General features: G+C 39.6%; 1 protein-coding gene across 10 annotated transcripts; it reads right to left on the bottom strand.

Moving 5' to 3' along the window:
- Positions 1-1,171: 1,171 nt before the first annotated feature.
- Positions 1,172-27,511, bottom strand: mcm9 (minichromosome maintenance 9 homologous recombination repair factor). Of its 10 annotated transcripts, none has more exons than XM_020091888.2 (16): positions 27,407-27,500; positions 26,519-26,575; positions 23,643-23,826; positions 22,604-22,769; positions 21,307-21,413; positions 20,682-20,888; positions 20,452-20,533; positions 19,985-20,185; positions 19,775-19,900; positions 15,909-16,028; positions 14,784-14,958; positions 9,412-9,614; positions 7,956-8,159; positions 6,252-6,334; positions 4,218-4,363; positions 1,172-3,831 (listed from the first exon to the last, which is right to left on the bottom strand). In XM_020091888.2, exons 3-16 carry the CDS (start codon positions 23,805-23,807, stop codon positions 2,112-2,114), a joined length of 3,705 nt encoding a protein of 1,234 aa, XP_019947447.1. In that variant the 5' UTR covers positions 23,808-23,826; positions 26,519-26,575; positions 27,407-27,500; the 3' UTR covers positions 1,172-2,111. The 10 variants fall into 10 exon arrangements, 8 of the variants coding, with proteins under 8 accessions (XP_019947447.1, XP_019947448.1, XP_019947450.2 ...); XM_020091889.2 differs by having other exon boundaries at positions 27,401-27,490; XR_011239467.1 differs by lacking the exon at positions 26,519-26,575 and having other exon boundaries at positions 7,956-8,178; positions 27,401-27,510.
- Between the last annotated feature and the right edge of the window lie 188 nt (positions 27,512-27,699).

Raw genomic sequence — 27,699 nt, 5'->3', positions numbered from 1 at the left:
AAAAGTGGCTGCACATTGACACACACTGAATGCATGCACTGACTGAGTAAGGCAACACTGTGGCGGAAACATTTGCAATCACTAGTCTATAAACATATAGGGCCAAATTTCCATTCGCCCTGGCGTACCATGCAAACTGTGTGCATTTGGTATCTTGGTGACAGGATGTGCCTGGCACATCTGGAAAGAGGGAAAGATTGTGATGAAATTTATACTTTAGCAGTGGGGATTGATCTAACAATCCAGACATAAGTTTCTACTTTTATCCTTAGCACAATCAGCCCTCACCAAAATGATGGCCACAATTGGGCAGTGCAGCTAATAGATCCAGTAATGAGGTAAAGCATCTCTTTATTGATCAAACTTAATGTCACATGTTACCTAGACGATGTCTGCAATGTCCACCAGCAATGTAAAAAAAAATGTAAGATATGAGTGTGAAAAGGGTAATCAAATCTATATAAACTAAACTGTGAGCTAACTCTTTTTAAGTTTGAATTTTGCATACCTCCACCAGAGCATCCTAACTATCTCTACCAAGGAGGTTTTGTTTTCCTCTGTGCTTGTCTGTCTGTTATTTAGCAAGATTGCACAAAACTACTGGACAGATTTCCATTACACTTTGTGGAGAGATGCAGTATGGGTCAAGAAAGAATCTATTACATCTTGCTGTGGATTTAGATCAGGGGGGAGATCCACCTTTTTTAACATTGCAAGTTAGTTTTGCAACATTGTAGTTATTACTCAGAGAATATTTCATGGATCTTGATTTGAAAAAAAATGACATGTTTAGGGGAGTTATATTTATAAGTGTGTGCAATTTGGTGCAGCTCCAAATATTTCAGACTTTATGTAATCAAAACAAAACAGATGTATACAGCTGTGCAACAGAAGTTGTTCAAAAAGAGGAATTGCACTTGACATGGATGATAGGACATAGCATGCAATAGGATCAGCTTACACCAAATACTGTATATAAAATTGAATACTAAGGGCCAGAGTAGATTTGACTGATCTAAATAAAAGGTATCACACTGTGAAGCGAAGTTGCCTAAAAAACAGATCTAAAGACAAATCTATAGAAAAACAAGGCAAAATGGTGAGAATTATAAAGTGAATCATTTTGTTTCCTGCATAATAAGGCTGCTGAGGAACAGACAACATTCAGAGGTGAGGTCAATGTCTGTGTTTATGATGAGTTGAAACTGACAACAGAAAACTAGGCACGAAGGCATGAAAATATTTAAAGTCATGGGTTACATATGTACAGTAGTTCTTAAGTACTCAAATTGATTTTCAAAATGGGGTTAAAGTAAGAAAAGAAAAAGATTGGCTTTTGGGTAATTGGACATCAATACAAAAACCACTGGGCCTCTTTAATTACTGTTTTTCTTACAGCTTCCAATCTCCATGTAGTCTGTCACTGTATAAGGAGACAAAAATAACCCTCAAACTGATAGTGGATGTCAGTGTCAAGGAAAGGTTGTAATGGCTGCTAGGCAACATGGATGGATGCAGTGATGGGTCTCAAAGTCCAAGTTGGGATTAATAATCATCTACCAGCTTAGGTAGTAATTTTGCTGGACCAGGACATCCAACTGCAGTGAAATGATGCTTCTGCAGAAACCAAAAACTTTTAACTGACAAAATAAATAATTTATGACTTATTTCTCAACCATTCTAGAAACATAATAATAAAAAACTCTTAAACATTCTTGCATCTGATATGGTCCCAGCTGGGTTTTTGCCAGCTGTCACATTGGAGCTCATTTCATGTAGAGCTGCTGGGTGTGCCTTGAGTACTACATGAGCATTTGTTTAAGGACAGAATTTGTCTATGCAATATACAGTCATTACACTTGTCAGGTTTGTAATATAGCAGGCTAATGACTACTGAGTGCTCAATGGTCAAAACATCACGAATATTCTTGGAGATTAAATACAACAGCAGGATGAACACCTCAACTTCTGGAACAATTGAAGTTTATTTTTGGGGTGAAGGAGGTAACTAAATAATACATCAGACAATGAATTCAAATGATGTGCCTCAAGTGTGACATCAAGTACATTAATACTATTATCCCAACACATTTTGACATGGGCCTATGATTTCAAAGTTTGCCTCCATTTGAAAACTCTTGGTCCCAGTCAGTGTCAAGGACATCATTGCTGCACTCAACCGAGTCAAACAGGGACAGTCTAGAGAATGGACCCTTAGAATCATGAATACTTGGTCGAGGGCCCATCTTAAAACACCTTCTCTTCTTCACATTGACGGTGCTTTCATTCTCAAGATCATCATTCATCACTCTCTTTACAGCATGTGCAGGCTCTGTCTGCTTTGCTTTGCAATTTGTTCTAGTTGGTGACTCTGTCCCTTGCTTTCTTTTAAACAAAACATTTCCCACTTCAGTAGGAGGATTTATTTCCACTTGCATGTGAGCAGTGATCTTGGGTTTAGTTTTGCAGGTAAAAGAGAATCTTGAGAGTTTAGCCAGAGTTGAAGGGGCTATAGTGGGTTTTGTGTGGCCTGGATTATATGGTGCTGAATCATTGATTTGAGTGGTTGCATTTAAATGGGGGCCGCCAGTAAAATCATCTTCTGTAGTCTTATCACTGTTGTTGTCTCTGGTTCTTTGCTGCTGACACAGATTTTCTGAATCATTACTCTTCTTTATTCTACCAACACTTTTGCCTTGAGCAGATTTTTCCTTTCCCAAAGAAAAAATATTCCGATCCAGCTCAACTGATGTGAAACAAGTACTATCCCCAGACCCACACTCAGCCACTTCACTGACAGAGCTCACCTTTTTTCTACTGCACCTACCTTGCACAAGATTTTGGAACTGGTTCTGTCTTTTCTTTCTTTCATTCTTCTCTGTGTCTGTAGGTGGTCTGGCTGGCTCATCGTGCATTACTAATTGTTTACCTATTCTGCTGCCTGTGTAGTCACGGAGATCTCTGTTGCCCAAGTTATATTCCGTTTGAAACTCTGCACTGACATTTGAGTCTTTAGTTGTGTCAACTTCAGCTGAAATCTTTTCCCTTTGGGCAGTGAAGATGTCCTCAGTCTGATTTGTTTTATCTTCTTTCAGTAATCTCCTTTGTTTGACACAGGACTGACTATTGTGCATTAGGTAATTAGAAAGGAGGGTTTTACCTGATGACATTATGCTGCTTCTGTGGGAATCTGAAGTAGCTTTTAAAACATGAGTCACATTTTTACCTGTACCAGCTGAGAACACCACACTGTCTCCATGTCCCCCTCCTTCCACTTTGTTACACTGCAGATCATTTGACTCTAGCTCTCTGAGTCTTCTGTCTCTCAGATTCTTAGTGACCTTTTGGAACACACACCCCAATGACTTTGAATGTTGGTCATCTTTCTGTCTTTCAGGCTGATGTATCTCTTTGCAAATGGAGCTTTTTTCTTTGACGTATTCATTTTTCTCATTTTTTTTGTTTTCTTCTTCTGATGAGGAACTTCCTTCACGGGTCAATGTTGAGCCTATGTTTTTTCGAAAGTCCTCCTCAGTTTGACAATTTGGTTGTTTAATTGCAGCAGTTGTTTTTGCTCCAATGGAGTTTGGAATTCTGCTCAGGTTTTCTTGAGTTGATGTCATTGATGGTGGGGTCAGATCCTCTAGTGACACTGATGAAGTGATGGAGTGGAACCAGTCCAAGCCACTCTCCACCGTGGCATCCCCCTTGCAGACACTGGTCATGTCATGGACGTGTGTTTTGTTGTGGGTGTTTGTGTCCCTGGGGTGAAGTTGGTAATGAGCAGTCTGTGAATCAAACTGGGAGCCATCTGAGGAGTTGCTTTTTAGCCTAATGAATAAAGAATACACATGAACTTATGAGGTGTATGAAGGAACCCTGAGACAATTCTCTTTCTGACACTATTGAGCTGTTCTGACTGATTCACAGTTTATACAGATCGTTTGTTGAATAGTAGCAGATTAGAAGTAGATCATTTTATTCACACCTTTAATGACTTGAAGTTGGACCAAAAAATATAAATATAAGCAGTTTTCTGTATCACTATGATTAAATAGTATGATTACCTTTTAAGTTTGTGCTCAATCACAGTGTTCAGTAAATATTCATGTATGTCTATGAGCAGGTTTATTTATTTACATTCTATGTGAAGGATTTCGGGGGGTACTCAGTTCAAACTCTGACACTACAAATAGAACAGGCAGTCAGTTACTCACCTGGCCAGTCTATCCATCTCCTTCTGAAGGAGCAGTGGCAGGTTCAGCCCTCCCAGTAGTACCTGACACTGAGCTTCATACTGCTGACCAGGGTCCACAGGGAATGAGGTCAGTAGTGCATTTACATCCCCAAGCAAAGCACCGCCCTAAGAGAGGAGAGCTGTTACTGACTGCCAATGAGGACTACAGAATTCTTCTAGTCCTAACACTGAAATACAAGAACATTATTCAGTTAAAATGCTTTTAATGCTTGTTAAGACCACAATAAATTGAACCCGAAACCCTGTGCGCAAGAGTAAGACAAACACCTTACCACTGAGTTATGAATCTGCACATAGTTTGAATGTGTGTGTGAGTACACAAAACACCAGTCTTTAATTTGAAAATGCAAGCGCTCTGCGAACAGCCATCCACGCAGGCAATGATACCAACACACAGACACACACAGAGCAAGGTGCAAACAAGCATAATTGTGCTGAGTAATTACAAGCACTTCTTGACATCTAGAGGATTATTATTATGTGGGCTAGCTGGGAGAGCACCTTCACTGCTTGATCCTCTGGTATAAAAGGCAGTAGCAGAGCTGCCTCAAGTGGACATGCACAGACACTCAGGACACTGATCACTGAAAAGGAGCAGAAAAGCTAGTCGTCTTTAAGTTAGAGTTTGTGAGTTTTGTTTGTATTAATGAAATAAAGCCCAGGTGAAATGTTGAAGATGGAGTGGTTTGTCTCTGGCTGCAGTGGTGAGAGCCCCTTGGCATGGTCTACTGCCACACATTATTACAGAGGAAACCAGAGATAGTGATCCATTAATATGGATCAAAAAACTTTGGACAGAATAGTTCCTTCACAAACGCTGTTTAAATAATTCGGTTAAAGTATTCAAGTAGTCCTCTTACAGTGTTATTTTTTTGGGTCTTTTGATACATCTGTGAATTGAAAAGTTATTTCTTACAGTTTTTACCAGCTCTGTCAGTAATTTACTGCTCCTTTCTGTGTCTCTATCATTCGTGCTGTGCACTGCCAGCCAAATCGAGCTAAATCGAGTGCACCCCACCATCTTCTCCACCTCTCCACACAATATTTTAGTTGACTAATTCTGTTGTTTTTAACCCGATGACACTGTTTGTGTGTATGAGTGCATGTGTTGATGTGAATTTGTGTCAGTGCAAGAGACAGACTGAATGACGAATGAATGCGCAGCTATGAGTTCAGATTTTATTAATTTAAGAAAAGTATTGATCATTATGTGGTGATCAGTGTTGATATTGTGGCAACATTTTAACTGTAGCACATCAGAGACGTTAGCTGAGTCGGTGTGTGTCTTGGTGTGTGTGCATGTTAGAAACTGCTATTACCCGTCTCGCAAGTTCTGGGACTATCACACAGAAGCGTAATCACTATAAGAGGTTTCCACAGTATTATTATTATTAAGGTGTTACTATGTCAGTTAAGTTGTTGTAACGTTAACTTATAATATGATTTATTTCACGATAACTGTAACAAAAGTAATGGGACAGGGGAACGTCAAAAGCCATTCTTTTCACAACACCACCCCAAATGTTAATATTGGGACTACTACCTGTACGTTTGTTTGATAATTTGAAATACTTAAGAGAGACATGTATACATAAATAGCACTCCCTTGCTACAAAGAAAACAATTCCACTTGTTGCACAGAAGAGTGGGGCTACACATTGGCAGATATATTGGTATCCAAAATTCTTTTATTCCCCAATCTAAACATCAGCCCCCCAAAATCATATTGGTCAGGCTCTTGCCAGTATTAATTTCAGTAACAACTGACTGGTTAAGACACTTTGACCAGTTCAAAACGTGAAGGGCTTTATTCTTGTTAAAATATGAGATGAAAAGCAGCCTCGCAGAAAACGAAAATTGTTCCATTATGGATAAAACACATCGGTGACATTTTAAAGTTTAAGGACATTAGTCCAAATATTAAACAATCATGCAAAATCTATAGATGATCATTATTTGTTTAGTAAAGGAGCTTGTTTTGTTTTCCCCTTACCTGCATTGAGCACTCCATGACAGAGACAGCCATGACAGCATCCTCTATGGTCACTATCTCTCTGTACATAAGCCTGGCATGTGCTGCAATGTTAAAAACATTTTTGTTATTCATAAACATATGCTGGTTTTAGCTATTACATTAAAAAAAAAAAAAACTAGTTGACTTAGGTTAGTTAGAGATCTTCAGACTTGGGGATGACAATTGCTCATGTAACTCTGTTAGCATTTGTATATTGTTCCACCCTCTGGTCTCCTTGATGCATCAAGTCTACATTAAAATCATCTGCATAAGACATCAGTTGCTGCCTGAGTTCTTCTTTCACCAGCTTCCAGAAAATTTCCATAACAGTTAGGAGTCCCAAGATGTCTGAGCAACATCAGCATGTATGGACAAGGCATCATCAGGCATCTGAAGTCTTGTAGAGGCGTTTACTGTAAATGCACCAAGACAAGACTAGAGATGACCCTCTCAGAGTCCAGAGACACATCTGTACAGGCTGCTGGACCATCACTGACTACAGGACACCAAAAGAAGCAACTCAACAGGCAAAAGCAGCACTCCAGAATGCTGACATTGTGGTCGATGTTCAGAAGGGAAGAGGAGGTTTGGGCCTAGGTCAGAGTAGACCCCTGAGGAACAAGGCAACTCCTACAAAGCTGCAAAATTTGGTAGCCCTGAAAATCCGGCATCAGGAGGATTAGCTTCCTGCTTAGAGCAACCTATGATGTCCTTCCATCACCTAAAAGCCTACAACAGTGGCTGAACAAAAATCCATCCTGCCAAATATGCTCAACTCCAGCTCCCCTCAGGAGCATCCTCACTGGTTCTACAATAAGTCTCTTCCAAGGTCGGGAGACACAACCAGGTACTCAAATGCCTTGCAGCAACAATTGAAAACAGAGAGAACTGCTACTAATACCTTGCCACCCAAAACATTGACACTGGGAGATGGTGGTGGGTGTGGTCCGGCGGCTTACAGTCCCATCACATATTGTCAGTACCACCCTGAGACCAGACCTGATACTCTGGACCAACACTCTTTGCGTCATCTACTTCGTAGAATTGACAGTACCCTGGGAGGATGCTGTTGAGCAAGTGATTGCGGTATGCAGACATGGCATTTGAGGCAGCACAACATGGTTGGAAAGCAATAGTCTGCCCTGTGGAGGTTCGCTGCAGGGGTTTCCTTGCAATATCCACCATCAGGTTGCTCAAAGATCTGGGGATCCATGGACAAACCCTGCACCACCACCATCACAAATTAATTAAATCACACACCTGATGCCGCTAAGATGCCACTTGATGCCACTAAGAAGCGTTTAGTTTAAAAAGGCAAAGAGATTGGCATAGACGCCCATTCTTTGCTGCTTGTCCTCCCCTCACACACAGCCAGCACCCTGTCCTATCAAAATTAAGTCTTTGAAAAAAACAAACAGTAAATTCTAAAAATACACTCTAAACATACTTTCAAGTTCGGCCTGTATCGTTGATTACAAGCCAAAACACTTGATGACGCTAAGGCCAACAACTGAGGTTATGTCCCCAACATCTTATGGCAGCTGCCAACACCTACTTACATCCACTGGTATTTGGTAACTTAAATTTCACAGAAGGCCTTCAAATGTACAAGGGATATTCACCATTTAGTCCTATATTCAATGACTGATAATCAAAGAGATTAAGTAAAATTTCCATGCTCACCTTCAGCTAGTCGGCTTAGACTCTCCAGCATACGGATGGTGGTGCGAGCAGCATTGCGGCCATCACTTTGTCTCTGCAGCTGGTAATAGCGTGTCAGGATGCTGTTGGCTTCGTCAGACACCTGCGGCTGCAGGCGTTTAATCGCACAGAAGTAAGCCTTAATTTTATCCATGGGCCACAGACTGGAAGACTCAGCAGCCAGTCCTGAGAGAAAACCACACCACTGACATTCCATGATATTAAATGCTTTGAAATATCACTAAAAGTTTTTAGATGGTACCTTAGCAAAAACAATATGAATTATTCATTATTATCCTATTCAGTATATTTTATCAGTGTTTCCCTGAAAAAGCATTCTGCAAATTTCAATTAATCTGTGTTCATGGGTATTTAAGATACATTTCAGAGCATTTTTCTGCCCTGTATTTACATTTATTATTTATTCACTGATATACTATTAGATATAGGGTTGTAAAGGAGCAGAACATTTCCAGTAAATTTCCAGACACTTTCCATGGGAAGGTAAGGTGGGGAATTTTGGAAATATTCCAAATTGGAAACTTTCCATGAGAATTATGGGAATTATTGGGAATTTATGGGAATTAACTCTAAATTGGGGGTAATTTAAACAAACTGGATCATATCCAAATATAAATGTAAATATTTTTGTTTTGTCATAAGCAGACATCCATGAAAAATAATACAATTAAAAAACATGACATTTCAACAGAAATATAGTTGGCTAAACAACTGGAATGGTCTTCAAAATATTTGACAATTGATGTATGAATTCTTGTATGGTTACAGAAAACCATCTTGCAGGAGTCTGAAGAAACAGCATCACATTTGAGGTAGCTACCGCCACCATAATAAGCTAGCCTCTTAAATGGTCAATGGAATGAAAGATTTGGCTTACATTTAGCACCTATTTTTAATTAATATTTCCAAGTTTAACATCAATACTATTATAGATCAAATATATTAACCCCATAATATTATCAAAACTTACTTGACTTCAGATAGTCCTCAGGCTCAAATGTGTGGCTTCAATAGTCTTGAAATCAGATGTGCATGTGATGGAGGAATGCACAGTGCATGTAGGGGGTGTGGCCTCAATAGCCCTGCAGTAAGCAGTGTGCTGTGTGCATGTGATTGAGGAGTGTACATGAAGTAAATCTGGTTGTTTTAGCCAAGATTATGCTACAAAATATTTTCCTAAACTATATTTAAGTTCCCTGTTGAGGGCCAACCTCCAATTTTGTAAATTTCAGATTTATTCCCGTTAATTCCCATATATTCCTGTTAATTCCCATAGAAAGTTTACAACTTTGAAAATTCCCAGAATTTTGCAACCCTAATTAGATACAACAACTTCTACCTGAAATGATGCTGTAAAGTTCATTTTTGATATTGATTGTTTTTGTTTACATTTCATTTTTAAAAGCACTAGTTGTACCTCTGTCCTCCAGAATAAAAGAGGAGATGATGTGGTCCCACTCTGCATTTCTGGTGTCCAGCAGAACAAGGACCAGGTCAAAACGACTCAGCAGAGGACTGGCCAGAGCTACATTCACAGACAGTGGCTCGTTGGGATTGTACTGGCCTTTAGGGTTGGTAGCTGCCAGGATGGTGCAGCGAGTGTTCAGCTTACAAACCATACTTGAAGAAAGAGGAGAGAATGTAGAGGAAAAATATTTAAACATCTTTACCTTGCTCACCAACAAGAATACTGAGAGTACATGATTGCAAACATCTACATGTTTCTGTAGAAAACAGTCCAGGTAAAAGACCGATTCGGCAAATACAGGATTATCAGTTTTTCAGGATTATCAGTTTATCTCTACAATATAGTTGTGGAGGACTGGGTGAAGAAAATTGTTGTTTCTTGCCTCAAGACTGTGTTGTCTGTCCAGACAAACAGCTTGGCTGTATAGAACACTGGCTGTATGTAGAATGTGGGGCTGGGCAGTATGCCGACTTTGTAGATTACATTAATATATTTTCAAAAGGGTATAGGATTAGCTAATCATGTTTATATCAAGATGAGGCTGTGCTTTTGTTTACATCTCTCCTGAGGAGAAAAGAAGTCTCCTCTCTAACATACTACATACATGCAACCGAGCCCCCACTCTCCCTCTGCATGCTCAAGTACTGCAACATGAAAGGAGCCGAGGTGTCAGTCTACAAAACTGTCAACATAGACCTGGTTTGTATTGTTGAATTACTTAGATTTAGTTTGGCAGATTTTGAATTTCATAGGTTACTAAAAGGGGGGAAGCAAGTACGAGTGGGCCCTCGCCTGGCAACAGTGGAGAAGTGACGTATCCATGCTGAGGCTGCTGCATCCTAGCCGATGCACCTACTAAGAGGCACTTGCATGGTATTTAAAAGTAAGGATGTTAGAGCATGTTCCTGTGTCCATCAGGTGGCGCTGGAGAATGCTTGCTGATCATGTCTCACAACTCAGCTAAGAGGTCTGGAGACGGCTCAGAAAATTTCTGTGACATTTGAAATAGAGGGACTACTTCCTTTTACAGTAGGTGGCGCTGTTGAACTCTTTTGCCTCAGCTGCCAAATATTTTCCTTGGGTTATGTTAACAGAGAATCTCATCATACATATCAAGTGTAAGGCAGAGTGGAGCATCTGCAGTGACGTTACAACCACTTCCTGGTTATTGGCATGCTATCATAGGTCACGCCATCGCTGTTCAACTTCAATGCTTAAGTGTCACAACATGGTGTCAACATAATCTCACTGCTTCCCTGACCAATTTGAGGTGGATCAAATGAAAAGGCAAGGCATAGCATGTCAAAGTATAACACATGGTACTTCCTGTCACAATGAAGGGGCGGTGTGACTATTATAGTATATTGGAGCAATAACAGTTACAGCTACTTGAAGATGTCAAAATATCAAAATTTGCCACCACGGAATGGTCACACCCCCAGACTAAAACTCGCAAGTTTCATTGTCATCAAATCCTGACCACATTTCACATCTGATAAACAGGCTAACGGCAGGAGACCACAATGTAAAACATGACTGTGGGCACGAAAGTGGCCTTGAAGCACAGGCAGAGGTGTAAGGGTTGCAGCAATCTCTAAACCTGATTTATCTATCAACCCTTGACTGAAAGATAGTTATATTTCCTTTGAAAATCTTATAATCAGCCTCATCCATCCAAGCCTGATATCACATAAACCAATTCATCTAGTTATTATATATCGTCCACCTGCCCCTTACTCTGAATTTTTATCTGAATTCTCTGAATTTCTATCAGAGCTACTTCTTAGGACAGATAAAAATCATTATAGTATAGATGTTGTGTAGATGTTGCCAGCGACAGCCTTAATTCAGCATTCAACTCAATAATAGACTTGACTGGTTTCACTCAACATGTGAATAAACCCACTCATTGTTTAAATCACACTCTTGCTCTTGTTCTGACATATGGCATAGACATTGAAAATGTAATACTATTTCAACAGAACATTCTTCTGTCTGACGTTTTTTTAATTACATTTGAATTTAGAATTATTGACTACACTGATTCTGGACAGAAATTCTATTATAGACGGTGTTTATCAGATAAAAATGTGAAAAAATTTAAAGAACTGCTTCCTTCTGCAATTACCTAAACTTTACTCCCACACTAGTTGATAACTTTGTTAATAGTAGAGTAGCCTCATTAAAAACAACCCTTGATGCTGTCGCCCCGCTAAAAAAAGAGGAAGGTTAATCAGAGGAGATTAGCTCAATTGTAATAATTCTCAAACACGTGTTTTAAAATAGACATCACAGAAGCTAGAGAGGAAGTGGCGTTCAACCAATCAATATGACTTTCACCTAGCCTGGAAGGATGGCCTGATAAATTACAAGAAAGCACTTAGAAATGACAGAACCTCTTATTATTTATTAGTAATAGAAGAAAATAAGAACGACTCCGGGTTCCTCTCCAGCACTGTAGCCAGGCTGACAGAAAGTCACACCTCTACTGACCCATCTATCCCATTAACCCTGAGAAGCAATAATTTCATGAACTTTTTCACAAATAAAATTATAACCATCAGGGATAAAATCCACCACCTCTTCCCAATGAATAGCACAGATACATTGTCTAGTCCTGAAACCATAGACCAACCTGAAGCACCAGATTTTTACTTGAAACATTATTATTAGTTTCATCATCCAAACCAACAACTTGTCCATTCGAGACTTTTCAAGGATGCTACGTCCCAAAAGCTTTTAAGATGGCTGTTATTAAACTTCTGCTTAAAAAGCCCACTCCTGATTCAGAGGTTTTAGCTAATTAAAGACCCATATCAAACCTGCCCTTCATTCCCAAAATCCTAGAAAAAGCTGTTGCTAACCAGCTGTGTGATTACTTAGATAGTAACGGTTTGCTGGAAAAATTTCAGTCAGGATTTAGAATCCATCACAGCACAGAAACAGCACTATTAAAAGTCACTAATGACCTTTTCATGGCATCAGATGATGGACTTGTCTCTATACTCGTCTTGTTGGACCTTAGTGCAACATTTGACACCATAGATCATAAGATTCTGTTACAGAGACTGGAACAACATGGAGGAACTGCACTAGGCTGGTTTAAATCATATTTATCAGATAGATTTCAAATTGTTAACATCAACAATGACCCCTCCATGCACATGCAAGTTAGTCATAGAGTTCCACAAGGTTCTGTCTGGACTGATACTCTTCACCTTATATATATATGCTCCCCTTAGGCAACATCATCAGAAAGCACCACATACACTTTCATTGTTACGCAGACGACACCCATCTGTACATTTCTATGAAGCCTGATGAATCTAATTACTTAGTTCAACTTCAGGGATGTCTCAAGAACATCAAGGCCAGGATGACCCAAAACTTCTTACTTCTAAATTCAGACAAAACTGAGGTTGTTGTAATTGGCCCTAAACATCTCAGAGAATCACTCTCTGACCAGATAGTCACCTTGGATGGTGTTAGTTTGGCCCCCAGCTTTGACCAGGACATGTCATTTGATCAACATATATAACAAGTCTCTAGGACTTGACCTTCTATGTTAAGGTCAAGTCCTTAACATAGAAGGTACCAACTTGGTACCACCGAAGGTAGCTTCAGCGAGCCGTCCCCCGGCAACCCCCGAGCATCCGGGAGGCTGGGTGACAGTTCGAAAGAGGCATAGCCCCAAACTGAAGCCCACGGTACACCACCGACCACTCCACGTTTCTAACAGATTTTCCCCGCTCAGCGACACACCCGCTGAGAGGCCAACTCTGGTCATAGGCAGCTCCATTTTATGAAACGTGAAGTTAGCGACTCCAGGGGCCATAGTTAAATGCATCCCGGGGGCCAGAGTGGGCGACATCGAGTCTAATTTGAAACTGCTGGCTAAGGATAAACGTAGATATAGTAAGATTGTTATTCACGTCGGTGGTAATGCCACCCATTTACGCCAATCGGAGGTCACTAAAATGAATGTTTCATCGATGTGTGCATATACAAAAACGATGTCGGACTCCGTAGTTTTCTCTGGACCCCTGCCCAATGTGACCACTGATGACATGTATAGCCGCTAGGGCTGTTGACGAATATTCTAAATTCGAATATATATTCGAATATTAAAATAAAACGGAAATTCGATTGTGAAAATTAATATTCGACTATGGAAAAAAACACATCAGCGGCTGCTTTGCGAGTGGGCGCACTGCATGACGGGACAGGCCACAGGAGTTGCACTTGCACAGCGGCACTCACTGCTGAAAGTAAGACGCGACCAGGGTTTCCAGGCGGGTGGATACAAATTTGGGCTGGTTTCGGAATTGGTTTTGTAGCCGAAACACGGGCACTTCAGATCCTTCTTCCTGCGACCCTCTGTTCAGCAGGCAGCAGTCTCACTCACTCATTCACTCACATACACACCCACTACAGCTTTGGCTGATGTGCCCCCTAAACTCGCAATATACACACCCACTACCTTCAGCTCACATCACCCATAGAGACCCATTATTACCAACCGTTATTAACAAATTGTTTATTTAAATCAGTATGCGCATTGCACATAGAGAGAGAGGGGGAGGCGAGCGACGGAGCGGTCTTTTTTTATGGTTTAAGTTTTGAGGTTAGTTCATTTACCTATTTTGTAATGTCTTGGTATGTTTTATGTTAAAACTGAAATAAAAAAACCTTTACATTGGCTGCCTGTTAAATCTAGAATAGAATTTAAAATGAACCTCCTTACATACAAAGCTTTTCATGGGCAGGCACCATCATATCTCAAAGAGCTCACAGTACTTTACTACCCCTCCAGAACACTACGCTCTCAGAATGCTGGGTTCCTTGTGGTTCCCATAGTCAACTTCGTGTTTTGATGTCAAATCATCAAAAATCAACACAATGTGACGATTAAAATTAATTTTAATCTCCTTCTCGATGCTCACTGAATTTGAAGTTGAACTAAAAAAACCTCTAGAAGGAGTTTTTAAAAATACACCTTTAAAATGGCCAAAATTGCCACCAAAATAAAAATTGGACGCAGGGACTATTTTTTTCGTGATACATGTGTGAACCAAATTTCGTGATCAGTTAAACCGGACTGTAGTGCCGCATTTTAGGGGGCGCATTTGAGCCATTTTGAAACAACAATGTCCAATTACTCCAGAATGTGTACATTTTTACCAGGCCTGACATGCCTGTGAAGTTCAAGGCATCTAAAATGCAATTCATTTGCCGGAAAAATCTCACAAAAAAACAATAGATGCTGCATTATTTGCATAGAATAGAATGCTTGAGTGTGTGGATATGCATGACTGTCCTACCCAGCTTTGGCCACACTTATAGACTGTTGCTCCATAGCTTCATGAATGCTGATGCGGTCATGTTCCTTGATGCTGTTGAATTCATCGATGCAGCACAAGCCACCATCTGACAGGACCAGAGCTCCTGCCTCCAGGTGCCAATCGCCTCCATCTTTAACCGCTGCAACCGTCAGTCCTTTAGGAAATGGCATTGTCAAAAGAACACAAGAAAGTTCTGATATGCCATGCCACGGCGAGCAGAGGAATAAACACAGGGAATTTACAAAAAGTGACGTTAGTGTCCATAAAGGCTAGCCAGCAGCCCTTTGTGAACTAACTTTAGCATCTGTGCACTGCCTGAAACAGGCTAGGCATATCTTCCTCTCGTAGAGTTTAAATTATACATCACTGCTAACTGCTTTACACTGCCTCCTTCTTGGATTTTGCAGTTGTTTGATTATGTTATGAAACTACGCTGTTGAATGCTATACAGACACTATAACTGACATTGATAATTAGTGTCAGGCATTACAGGGTTCATTGCAGTTCCATAGATGACCACTGATTTGCAAGACTGGGAATTGTGTGGCGCTGTGTCATGCAATGCCCACGTATAGCAGAGATTAAATGGTATTGTCTCAGTGCTTAAGTTTTACAAGACATTTTTGTAGTAGGACACTTTTGCCAATTTTCCCATCAACTGTCTGCAAATGTAATACTTTCCAGAAAATGTGTGGTCAATTTAAGAGAAACTGACACCTTAACTTTGTTCATTTAAATTTAAGATTTTTTAAGGCGCTGCAGAAACTGTCTTCAGTATGCGTAGATTCAGTTTTTTTATGAACAAATCACAGATAAGAAACATTGGAGAAAGTCAGAAACTTTGTTGTGCATAAGAATGATGGGATAATGAGACCCATTATGTTTACAGGTTCCATTATATAGAAATAATGTCAATACAGGAAACATGGAAAAAGTATCTATTTTACCTGCATGTCAAATATGGTAAAATGGATCAATATGATATAAAATAGTAAAAAATATTAATTTGAAACCGGGACTTATGAATGAAAGCAAAACATTTCTCCAAGGTGCCCTGATGACCAATGGCTTTGAAACGGAGAGCTGACAGTGAACCGGCCTTACCTGCACTTGTTGATCCAATGCCAGCTGTGAGTACAGAACGAGGCAGGATCTTAGCAGCATACTTCAAGAATTGAGACTTCCCTGTGCCTGGGTCACCAACCAGCAGCATATGACACTCACCTAGAGAGGGAAAATAAATTCAGATAGTAATTCCCAGACAACTAGTTTTTCCAATTACAAAACCCAACATATGGCAAAAACTTTTCATAATGTGGGGAAATTGGCACCACTCTTTTTGTATTTTTGGACAATGAATGATAGCCCTCATGGTTGAAGTATTTTGAGCTTTCTGTAGTTGCTATTGTCAGCCTCGTAGTGTTGTCTTCTCAACTGTGTGTGGCTGTGGCACTTTCAGTTCACTTTACATTTACAACAAGATAAACAGATACTAAATCAAAATACTAGATATTTATTTGACCATTTATATTACACAGTTTTGACTCTCTGTAATTCGACTGATGGATTTGGGGTCAGGACCTTAGCGCTCCTGCTATGTAGCTGCCAGTGATGTTGCTAGCTCCGCGTTCTGCTTCAAATATGCAATTTATTTTCAAAAGGACACATTAAATTAACGACCGTGCATCAAGAGGACGCAGTGATATGTTGCTAAGTTAACCCCCCCAAGTTTATGTAGAGAGTAAACATCGCTGATATTGAATTTTAAAAGACGGAAGAAACAGGGAGAGAGCTGAGAGAGCAGAGATCGTTTGTCGAGCGCCGTAGAAAGAGAACGAAGAGAGCCAGCATCTCCAGCGGACTGCGGTGCACAGAGACGCCCGCAGGAGAGAGACGGTGTAACAGCTTTGTCTTATGACCTTTTAAAAAAGACGAGGAGAGACTCCGGACTTAACCTAACATCAGATTAGGTGAGTAAAAAAGGGGCACACACGTTAGGATGCTAAGCTTGAATGCTAACACAACAACAAAAAGCTAACCGACCCGAGGAGACATGAGAGCAGTTGTGTGAGACAGACGCTGGTCATTTCTATGTAATTAGTGTACATTTTATTCATAAATATTAAAACACATTCTCTTTTGTGGTAAAATACGGCTAGGAGCAGTAACAGAATTACTCTGCAATAGGTATTTATTATAAGTTTCCCAGTTCCCATTCCCAGTGATTACCAATGACCCATTTAACTAATTTGGTAAACTGCAACACAAGCTTGTTCATGTTATGAGAGAAAGAGGGACAGAGGGGCAAAGAATTAGGCTATGCATTATCCCATACACACGTGCACACAACAAAACCGCAATAAAACAAAATGTAAAGCCCATTTTCCCTGTCAGCCTAACATTTTGTATTTTTGTACTGAAATGTTTTCTATGTTAATGTTACAGATGCCTGGACAGAGAATTAATGCTGTGTGGGACTATTCCGAAGAGGAAAGCCCAGGGAAGTCCAGATGCACAGTATGTAAACATTTGGTGAGCATGGGGGCAGAAATCAGAAAGAAGACAAACACCACAAATATGTGGAACCACCTCAAGGCACACCACCTGAATGAGTACAGGTTGGCCCATGAGAAGAAGGAGCAACAAAAGGCAGCTGCAACAGGTAAGCCTTCTATTCCACAGCTGTTCAGTGTAATGACAAAATGGGACAAGGCCAATCCAAGGTCCAAAAGACTTGACAGGCTAATAATTGAAATGATCGCCACTGATAATCAACCCTTTACGATTGTTTCAGACGTGGGCTTTCAGCGGTTGATAGCAGTAGCAGAACCAAAGTATAGTCTTAAAACCGAGAAATACTACCGTATAGAGATGCTGAAAAGTATGTACACACAGGTTGTCAAGAAGGTCAAAGCGCTGATTGCACCAGAGAATGCTAACCCCCATCTTTCCTTCACTACAGACTGTTGGTCTAGGGAAATAGAATCGCTAATGAGTCTTACATGCAACTTCATTAACAGTGACTGGGAAAGGAAACAAGTAGTCTTGAATGGGAAGGCCATGTCTGGCTCCCATACTGGGGACTACATCAGTGAACTGTTTCTAAGCGTGATGGAGCAGTGGGGTATCAACCCTGAAAGAGTGGTGCTAGTGCTCAGAGAAAGCAGTGCCAACATCATCAAAGGCATGCGACTGGCAGAGATGCCAGACCTCAGCTGCTGCGCACACACACTTCAGCTTGTGGTCAAGAAGGCTCTCAGCAGTCAGAGAGTAGTGGGAGACATTGTTAGCAAGCTTCAGACATATTACACTACAGACCGCTCTCTGTAGTGTAATTTTTGGTCATTATGCTATGTCACAATATTAATGTCACTATATACCTTTAATCTGCACAATCTGCATGTTTTGTTAAAGTTAAAAAAAGAGACATAAGTTACTGATGATTACAACAAGTTTAACACAGCAATGACGAATCAAATAATATACTCAGTGTGTTACAAGCAGTGTGATGTGTATGTGTAACTGGTATAAAGAAATACTAATCTTTTTTTAAACAAGAGACAATCTGACAACAAGAAAACATAACGGTGTCAAAACAGAGACAAATATCTTTTTAAAAAAATAGTAAATGATTTGAACAGAATATAATGGTGTAAAGAGTAAGAAAAACAGACCTATCAAGGCATGATAGGGGCTCTCCAGAGGGAAAGTCCCAGCTCCAAGGCCATCAAAGCAACTCTGGCTTTTAACGGGTAAACTCAAGACCATCGTACCAAAGTAACCCCAGGGCTTGGAGACTTTCCAGGGGGAGGGTCGTAATGTCAGACCATCCCCAATAACCAATAAGATTATATCACGATGTCCAACCATAAATGATAGATGTAATGATAGACCAGTCAGATTAGTAACAGGCGTGGCCCTTAAGGATAGATAAAGCGGAGCAACACCACTGATAGTCAGAATTTTCTCTGGTGTAGCTCCGGCTCGCTACTGAATGCTCTCGGGTTTTCTTGTCAACATTAAAACTCTGCTGCTTTTAAGTTGACTTCTCCTGCTTTTTATTCGACTGAATTTTTGAACTTTTGGACCACGAGTGAAACTTAGTTTTCACCACAACATCTCCTCTATTCTCTTCACGCTCCTCTCTCCTCTCCTGTTGTACATTGGTAGGTGCTCGCAAAGCTGCTCGATCCCCGATACAAAGGCCGTGTCTTTGCAAAGGCAGACACACTGCAGGAGGCAAAAGAATGGTTAAGAGAGGAACAACAAGTCATTGCGCCTCAGTCTGAGCAACAGGAAGCCACCTTTGGAGACCAAGGAGTGGATCCTAAACGAATCAGGGTGGAGGAAGAGGAACCCTGTGGTCTTGTTGACCGAATGTACGCAAGCATCCTTGGGGCTCACAGACATCGTGGAGGAGATGAATCTGAAGAGAATCCAAACCTTTCTGACGAACTGGTTCGCTACCTCCAGGAGCCGGTTATTTACAGAAAGTCTGGTCTGCCACTCGAATGGTGGAAACAGAACCAAGCCCATCTGAGTCTTCTTGCACCACTGGCAAGGAAATGCCTTGGTCCTCCACCCTCCTCTGTTCCCAGTGAGAAAATATTCAGTGAGGCTGGGAACATTTTTGTGAGCAAAAGGAGCAGTGTTACTGGAGAAAATGCAGAGAAGCTTTGTTTTCTGCATCACAACCTGCAGCTTATAAACTGGGACTATTAAAGAAACAAATGCTGAGAGGTGCTGATATTCTGTTTGTTATTTCTGCTACAATTCGCACAGGCTCACCAGAATTGGACAACAGAAGATTGGAAAATCATACATGCACATGGGGGCCATACACACTACTGAGTCGTGTATCATAACGGCGGATCCTGTAACTATATCTCCTCTGTGGTAAATAAGTGAAGCTCTAAGTCAGCCCCTTTTCAGCCACTTAATTTCAACCACAATAGAAACAAGAGCAATACCCCTGATCTTGGTCCCAGAAGAATCTATCCTCTGCACTCCACCAGCCAACACCATGGCCACTGCCAGTTTAATCACATACATGCCAAATACCTGTGGGCACAGGCTCAACAAGATCTGGTTCCTACCTACAGAGAAGGGAGAGGATACAATTTTTAATCAGAATTAAGAAATTGAGAAATGAAAATATATTAGTACTTTTTTTTACATACCAGCTATGGGGTTATGTTTGTAATTATCCCAGAAAACAGCAAACTCTTGCTGAGCATCCTTCATGAGCAGTGCAGCGGCAGTCTGCTGGTTGTTTACTTCTATATTGTTAGCTTTGAGGACCATCTCCACATCACTCCGAGTGCCCTCATAAAAGGGCTTCCAGCGCTGGCACATAACCCCATAGACGGTCACGTCATCTCCTGGGAGCACACAATACGTGAGCATGCTGAACACGGTCAGGTGTAAATAAATGTGGTTTCTTTTTTAATTGAAATTCTCAGTGAATTTAATACGAACTCTGATTCTACAACAACGCTTGGTCTCACAGCATGTGTTGTACCAGAAAAGACATTTCCATCAAAATTGCTCCTTTATCGAAAGCTTTTATCTAAAGTAAATCACATTGCAGACAGTCAACATAATGACACTGCTTTCAGAACCAAGAGTCACAAGTTACAGTTCTTACCAGATTTACAACTGTCAACCAGGTCATCCTCAAGAACCACCACCATAGACCGAGGAATACTGCCCACTGATAGCCTCTGCACCTTTGGTGATGAAACAAGATTTACTTGTGGAAAATCCAGATTTTACATCCTGGGTATATTAACTTTGCTATCTTAAGAAAACAATAGTAGCAAAGACACATTTGCTTTGTAATTGGACAAATGGGGATTATGTGCATAATTGCCTTACTTGTTCTTGTATCTTGATCTCCTGATAGTCTCTACAGGCTGCAGGCTCAGATCCTCCTGACAGACAGCTGAACTTGTATGAATTACAGTGATCAGGATTAGGGCAGGTCACAGGTGGGACAAATGCATAGAACTGGTCAAAATCGGCCTGCATCGAGAAAACATGACGACACTTGTCGCACATGTAATCACGCTCGTATTCCAGAACCTATAAGAAGTAGAAGTATGATTCAAAACAAAAAAACAAGAACAAGGCCACACTTACCAAACATGAATAACTTGTATCTATTGTCATCTTTGTTGTTTGGCAACCTCCTGGTACACTAAAAAATGTAGTTCCCATTTTTTAAAAACGTATAATTTCTTTATTGAGGCACATATCAGCAAATACTGTAAGAAAAAAATATGGGCAAAAAGTACTGCAAATTAAACAAAACCAACTTGACCTGGAACGCTACAAAAAAGAATACACTGACTTTTATATTACCAACTATGGCTAACTGCATGAAGAAGCATTTAAAACACACTTTGAGTTTTGGCATTTTGAATGTAATGCAACATTTTTTTTTTTGCATCTGATGTTATTGGTTGCAAAAGTTATGAGACGATCAGTTACATACTGTTACCTTTGCAACACTGGTACGTATGATAGTACCAGTGACAGACAAAAAATGCCTTATGTCTCTTGACCTGGGAATGGTCTCTCTGGTTAGTTCTGGACAAACTGGTAAACCTAGACACACAAGAGTCAGGGGGTGAGTAAAGAACAGAAAATAAGTAGAAACTAATTTAACAGGCAAATCAACAGCAAACAAAATTATGCAGTCTCTAATGAAATAAATCCTTTGAATGAAAGGTGTGCCCTATTGTCACGATACACAATCTAGAAGACTGGGAGTGGGAGTGTAGGCACTGTATGTTTGTTTTCACTAATTTTAAATGTCAATTCATTACTCTGTTGGTATAGCTTGACATTGACTCTTGGTCAAGGTAGAATTTATTAGATGTTATAACAAACAACAGCAACTGAAAAATATGCAATTAATAAAAACTAAGCTAGGCTCTATCATCGGTCGTCAAGACCAAGTAAGATGTTCTCTCCCTCCTCGTCTCTAAAAGATTTTTGCTGTATGTATGTTGGTGTGTGCAGTGGTGTATAAATAGGCGTTTATATAGTGGACGTTCACATAAAAATTTTACACATCAGAGATGCAAGACAAATGCATATAGGCATCTGTTGGGTAGCAAAGGTGTGGTGACCATGTATATGGACATGTAGGTTTTTAAGATTTCACAGCACACTTGCCAGGACTGGCAGATGGAAACAAAGATCACAAAGATCATCAAATTATGTGTTGATGAAAAGTTGGAGACATCTGCGCTTTCAGAAATTCTTTTGTAATTTCAAAGTTGGAAAGATGTTTTACTAAATAGACAAAATTGCTCAATGCCTGTCAATTAGAAGTAGCATTTAGTCTAATATGTTGTGTTCTTTAGAGTTTAATGGTAAATGGTTTGTATTTATATAGAGCTTTTCTAGTCTTGATGACCACTCAAAGCGCTTTACACTACAGTTTGCCATTCATACAGTCTATTGGCAACACTTTTTTTGTTCGATGTGTAGAGACGAGTGCTTCCACGGGTCTTTCCTTTCACCCATTTATGTATTTAGCACATACAATTCTTGTAATCATATTCATGCAATAATACATACCTGCCTGTATACTTATAACAGTCTAAATGCATATATATATATATATATACACATCTCTTTCAATCTCCTTACACATAATCCATATACAGTAATATCCTCATGCAACCATCCTGTGCCACAATTTAATGTATTTCCGAATATCATTCACAATGTAAGTTCTGGGCAACAGCTGCTAACATCAGACCATCTTTCCAAGGTGGATGTCTAACCTGTAATGCGAGCATGAAGAGTGCGTCTCATTCGTTGCTCTTTTGTTCTTTGTCCTTTGTATTGCTTGGGAGATGCATTCTGTGACAAGTCCATGGCTGTTTTCTGTAACACTTTATCAAATATATCCAAGACATCGTTGGGATACGCGTTGAAATAGTCCCCGACCTGTGGCCACACATATTAGAGATACCATGTAATTAATGAATGGTTAATGGTTAATAATAAGTGTTTTTAAAAAATCTCTCCCATGAGCAAATCAGTAAACAATACTCTCAACTCAATTGAACAATTGAATTGTACTTTGAACTGGGCACAAAGTATGGAGAGATAGTATTACTGTCCAATAGGCATGGTTGTATAGCTAGCGACAGTTAACTTAAACAACTTCTTAGATCAAGAAGTCTCTCCAAAAGACTGCTGCACAGTTCTCCATCAATAATGAAATTACAATGTTGCATGATGGAAATGGGACACTATTGTGAGATGAAGCAAAATTATAGTGAGGTAATGCAAAACATATTGCTAAGGAATGCAATTTATGGGGGCTCTGAATATCGGAGTAATATTTTCTGGTAAAACAATTTGTATCAGTGTCCCAGCCCATTAAAACACTCAAATTTCATTACTTTAACAGCAAGCTGGAATGCAAAACGCCTTTATTTTCAGGCAGCTATCTTTTTTAGCTAGGACACTGATTCAATCTAAGTTTGTACTGAAAGAATTTAATTGTGGTATCCTATCATGATAATATGATCGGGCTGTGTGTATAACAAAATTCAGCTGTCCAAATGAAGTCCAATTAAAGAAACCTTAGTCAATGAAGGATTAGAGTTAAGTGAAGAGATCTGTCTTGTGTAAAGCATGATAGCTGGAACAGTGCATTGAACTGAGAATATTTATTATATATGATTAATATTTTATACTAGGGCTATACAGCAATATATCTGTACAGTAAAAATAGTCCTCTTCTCTCGGCTGTAGTTGGACTGATATTCATATCACAAGTACCCTGGCTTACTTCTGTTTGCTTTGACTTACCTCCATATTGCTTTCAAACAATGTCATTGCATTAACAACAACAGGGTGGTGGGTCTCTTGATTAGCATCTGCAATAAGTTGAAGAATGTCACCATGATGATGCTCTGTCAGATAGGTTTCAAACACCCGCCCAATCAGGGCCTCCTGTTCTGAGTTTATCAACATGGTGAAGTGATTAGAACCCCTGTAAGAAGAGAAATTAACAATGATAGTCAATGTCTGACATTTATATAGAGTCAGACAAATGTTCACTAGAATTAAAATATGGCAAATACTTAGACTTTTATGTTCATAAATAGGTACAGTATTACTTAATCTACAAAGTGTGACGACTCTCTCAACCCTGTGTGCCTGTTACTTGCCATAATTCCCAACGACTGTAATGTATGCTCAGTTCAGCTAACTTCCTCCCACTTTTTCTTCTTATTGGATTTGGCAGACTAGACACTGCAATGACATACTGTATATATCCCTCTACTGTTTGTTATCAGTGGTCCTTTTGATCATTATTCAAATGTGTTTATATTGTCCACTAATATGCAGGAACTCCATTAGTTTTGTAAAAACTGTTTCTCCAGTTGTTCCCAGGTCTCTGAATAGTTTTCTTTTTCTGGTGCATTGGATGAGGATATGTTTACTGTCTCTGAGTCTCAGCACTCACATTTGCCATCTGGGTGTTTTCCAATCAGAGCTAACCCACAGTGTCCAGGCTTCAACCTAGTTATGGCCACTAAATCCTTCCTTTTGCATGCAAACTTTTATTTAATATAATTTCCTTAATGAAGAACTCCCCTTTTTTTGCTTTTCCCATGTATTCTGCCACATTTGTATGAGTGACTTGTAGGGCTGCATGATATATCAAAAATCTTTAATCATTGCAATATCAACGTGTGAGATATATACTGTAGGTATTGAAAAGATGCTTTGCATTTCAATATATTTGGAGGAGGTAACACGGGTCAGGTGATGTTGGTCAGGTGTTTTAAGGTCACAGTTGAACAGGAAGAAGGAAAGCATAGGTGGGGGGAACATATGGTTCTTACCCTAAGCGTAAACGTAAATGTAAACGTAAGCTTGAATGTAATAGTAACAAGAAATACAATGGAATATCAATCGAGTAACTGCTTAAACAACAAATCAACGGGATCACTTCACCGTCTTTCTTGCCCTTTGTTGACTTGGGAATGTATCATCTTATCTTTTATTATCATCAAATATTTCAGTCCAAGTTTATATCGTCTTATTTTATCATCAGTTCCATAATTTTACACAATACCTTCTCTACCTTGAGTGGTATCTTTACCCTGTTTAATAGCCCTTTCTAATTTGTCTAATGTGAAATATACATTGATAGCGCCAAAATGATCCCAATTAATTTGTAATTTGTTTGATGTTTCCCCTCTCCTTCTAAATTTTTTAACTTAAATTGTTTGAACTATGGATTTCTTGGAATACTTTTACCAACATATTAGATTTTTCTTTATTATTTACAGCTTCAACACCACTGAGGTGGAGGACAGGAATTGTAGATCCCCGAAAAAGTTCCAGATCTTTTTGAGTCTCTTGTCCTAATTCACTACAAAAATCTCTCCAACTGTTTTCCTTTGCTTATTTTATTACATGTCTGCACAGCACACCCACAAATTACAGGACTTGCGAAAGGCAGGATACCATGACGTTATATAAAACTGCGGTTATGGTAAAACTGGTTGATCCCCTAGTGACGAGGCAAATTTGCCTCAACGTTTTGTGTATTTCTTCTCTGCTCTTCAGATGACTATGTGTTTTGTTGGAGCTGTGTCAGTCGAAGGGGTAAATAAAATACCCTGTGTAACTATGACAACGCTGGCAAATAATAACAAAACTATTTGTATTTTCTAGTTTTACGAACAATGGCGATAGTGTGGTGATACAGGCAATTGAGGACGCTTCAGGAAACATCAAAATAAAGTGCAGTTTTGTGTCAGTATCATCATCATCATCAATTAGACAGTATTTTTATTGTGTTGGAATTTTCACCTGTGTCTGATGAGGAAAAGAAGAGATAAGAAACAGAAAACACTAATCTTTAAAGATATCTATATGAAATGTGGCTATAATTTTAGTGAACCACAGAGGTGACAGAATCTGGACATAAATGGGTTGTCTCAACAATGATTTTTGTATTGCCATGGCAGTTTAAAGTTTGTGGAGATGAGTGTGCAGGTGTGTGTTTGTGTTGTGTCTACTCACTGAATGAAACACCTTACAACAAACCAGCAATCCATGACACTTGTATATTTTTTTTTTTAGACAAAAAGCTCAAACAAGCCTCTCAATATTCTTGCTTCACGCCAACCAAGATATCAACGAGCACACGAAACACACACTAATAGTAAACACGCATAATATTTGTGGCTTTTGCTTTGTATGTGCGCAGGATATAGCAGTTTTTAATGATGTTGTACGTGTGGTAAACACACAGGCACAGAGGTGTCTAAATGTGTTAAGTATGAATGATAATTCCGATTTTACGGTTAAACAAAAGTTAACCTGGATGTATTCCCTGAAACCATATTACATGGTAAGGGATTCACAGACGTCACAGTCATAAGAAAACAGAAGTGATAGTGCTCCTCAACCCGATCAGTGGCATAGTAGCGTCATCGCCATTACAATCACAGCATATCTACTCCCATGGTGGGATTTGACTCACATTTATATTTAGCCCCACAACTACGTGGATTTGTCTGAAGATAAAACTGACACAAAAAGGCATATTTTTAATGTTTCCTGAAGCGTCCTCAGTTGCCTGTATCACCACATTGTTCGTGAAACTACAAAATAGTTGTGTTATGATAATTATCTTTATAATATGATAGAGTTGTCAAACTTACACACAGTACTTTATTTACTCCTTCGACTGACATGGCTCCAACAAAGCACGTAGTCACCTGACAGAAGAGAAGAAACACACAACACCATTGAAGACGTTAAGTTAGTTTTTCAGATTTGCCTCATCACACATGTCATGTTGACAACACACTCGACACAGTTCAGACAGATTATCTGTTGATTACACACAGATAAACAATACTTGCATTACAGAAACTACCCAAAACAAACACACCCGTTTTCAAATAAGCGGTTGTGTTGATTTCATTCTCCAAGAACTGAACCTCATTATCGAGGACATAGAGCACATCTTTTAAAATCACGTCTGCGGGCTTTAATGAGCGAGGAAGGACACGTGAAGCTTAACATGTCCAACTTTAACGTTCACCAACTTGAATCACAAAATCACTGCACGAGCAAAGCACTTTGAGTGGAGCTGGCCACGCGTGTGTATTCTTCATAACTCCCTGTGCCTACCATCAACGATAGTCATCAGTTAGCTTCGGCTTATCGTTTCGAACCCCGTTCCAAATTTCTGTACTATATTTATTTTTTTACCCATATGATTTATATTGTTATCTAAACGTGATGTTGACACGGACAGTCGTATTATTTTAACTCGTGGTGTGTTTTGGTTTGAACGAGACCTTCAGTATGTCACCGCACACACAGGCGCTTTGTGAAAATGACGAATCTGCAACCGATCAGTATTTGGAATGACAATTAAACTGCGTACGCAATGTGTAACTACGTGTTGTGTGACGTCATTGCACAATCTAGCGACTATTAGGGACATTGCAGAGAGCCAATGGTTACTTATTTTTCTACAGTTCTTTACTGCAGACCTTACTCACAGTAAACAAAAACATGTTCGCACTTCTTACCGGTACCTGATTTGCGCGGGTTCTTTTTCTTCTGGTTCTTTTTCTTCTTCTTCTTCCTCTTCTTCTTCTTCTTCTTCTTCTTCTTCTTCTGTCATCGTTATCACGCATTACCGCCACCTACTGGTGTATTTGTATTTCTCTCATTAACTTGAAACCTTTAAAATTTTAAATGCCTCATTTCATGATTTTATTGCATTTTCACATCCGTCATGGCGCTTCTAGTGGGTTGCATATGTTTTTTCTGTATGTAAACAGTGTACATAGTTCAATATCCCATAGTCCACAGCAGAGGGAGCTCC

This window comes from Paralichthys olivaceus, chromosome 19 (genome assembly GCF_024713975.1).
Source record: "Paralichthys olivaceus isolate ysfri-2021 chromosome 19, ASM2471397v2, whole genome shotgun sequence".
In the NCBI taxonomy this organism is placed as follows: Eukaryota; Metazoa; Chordata; class Actinopteri; order Pleuronectiformes; family Paralichthyidae; genus Paralichthys; species Paralichthys olivaceus.
This window is presented reverse-complemented; position numbering and strand designations above follow the sequence as displayed.

Coding starts and splice junctions, on each gene's coding strand:
- mcm9 (XM_020091892.2), bottom strand. CDS start 27,495: ATGACAGAAGAAGAAGAAGAAGAAGAAGAAGAAGAAGAGGAAGAAGAA. Junction 22,770..23,642: donor TGTTTGAAAGCAATATGGAG/GTAAGTCAAAGC, acceptor GTGTGGCCACAG/GTCGGGGACTATTTCAACGC. Junction 19,901..19,984: donor CAAACATAACCCCATAGCTG/GTATGTAAAAAA, acceptor CCTTCTCTGTAG/GTAGGAACCAGATCTTGTTG.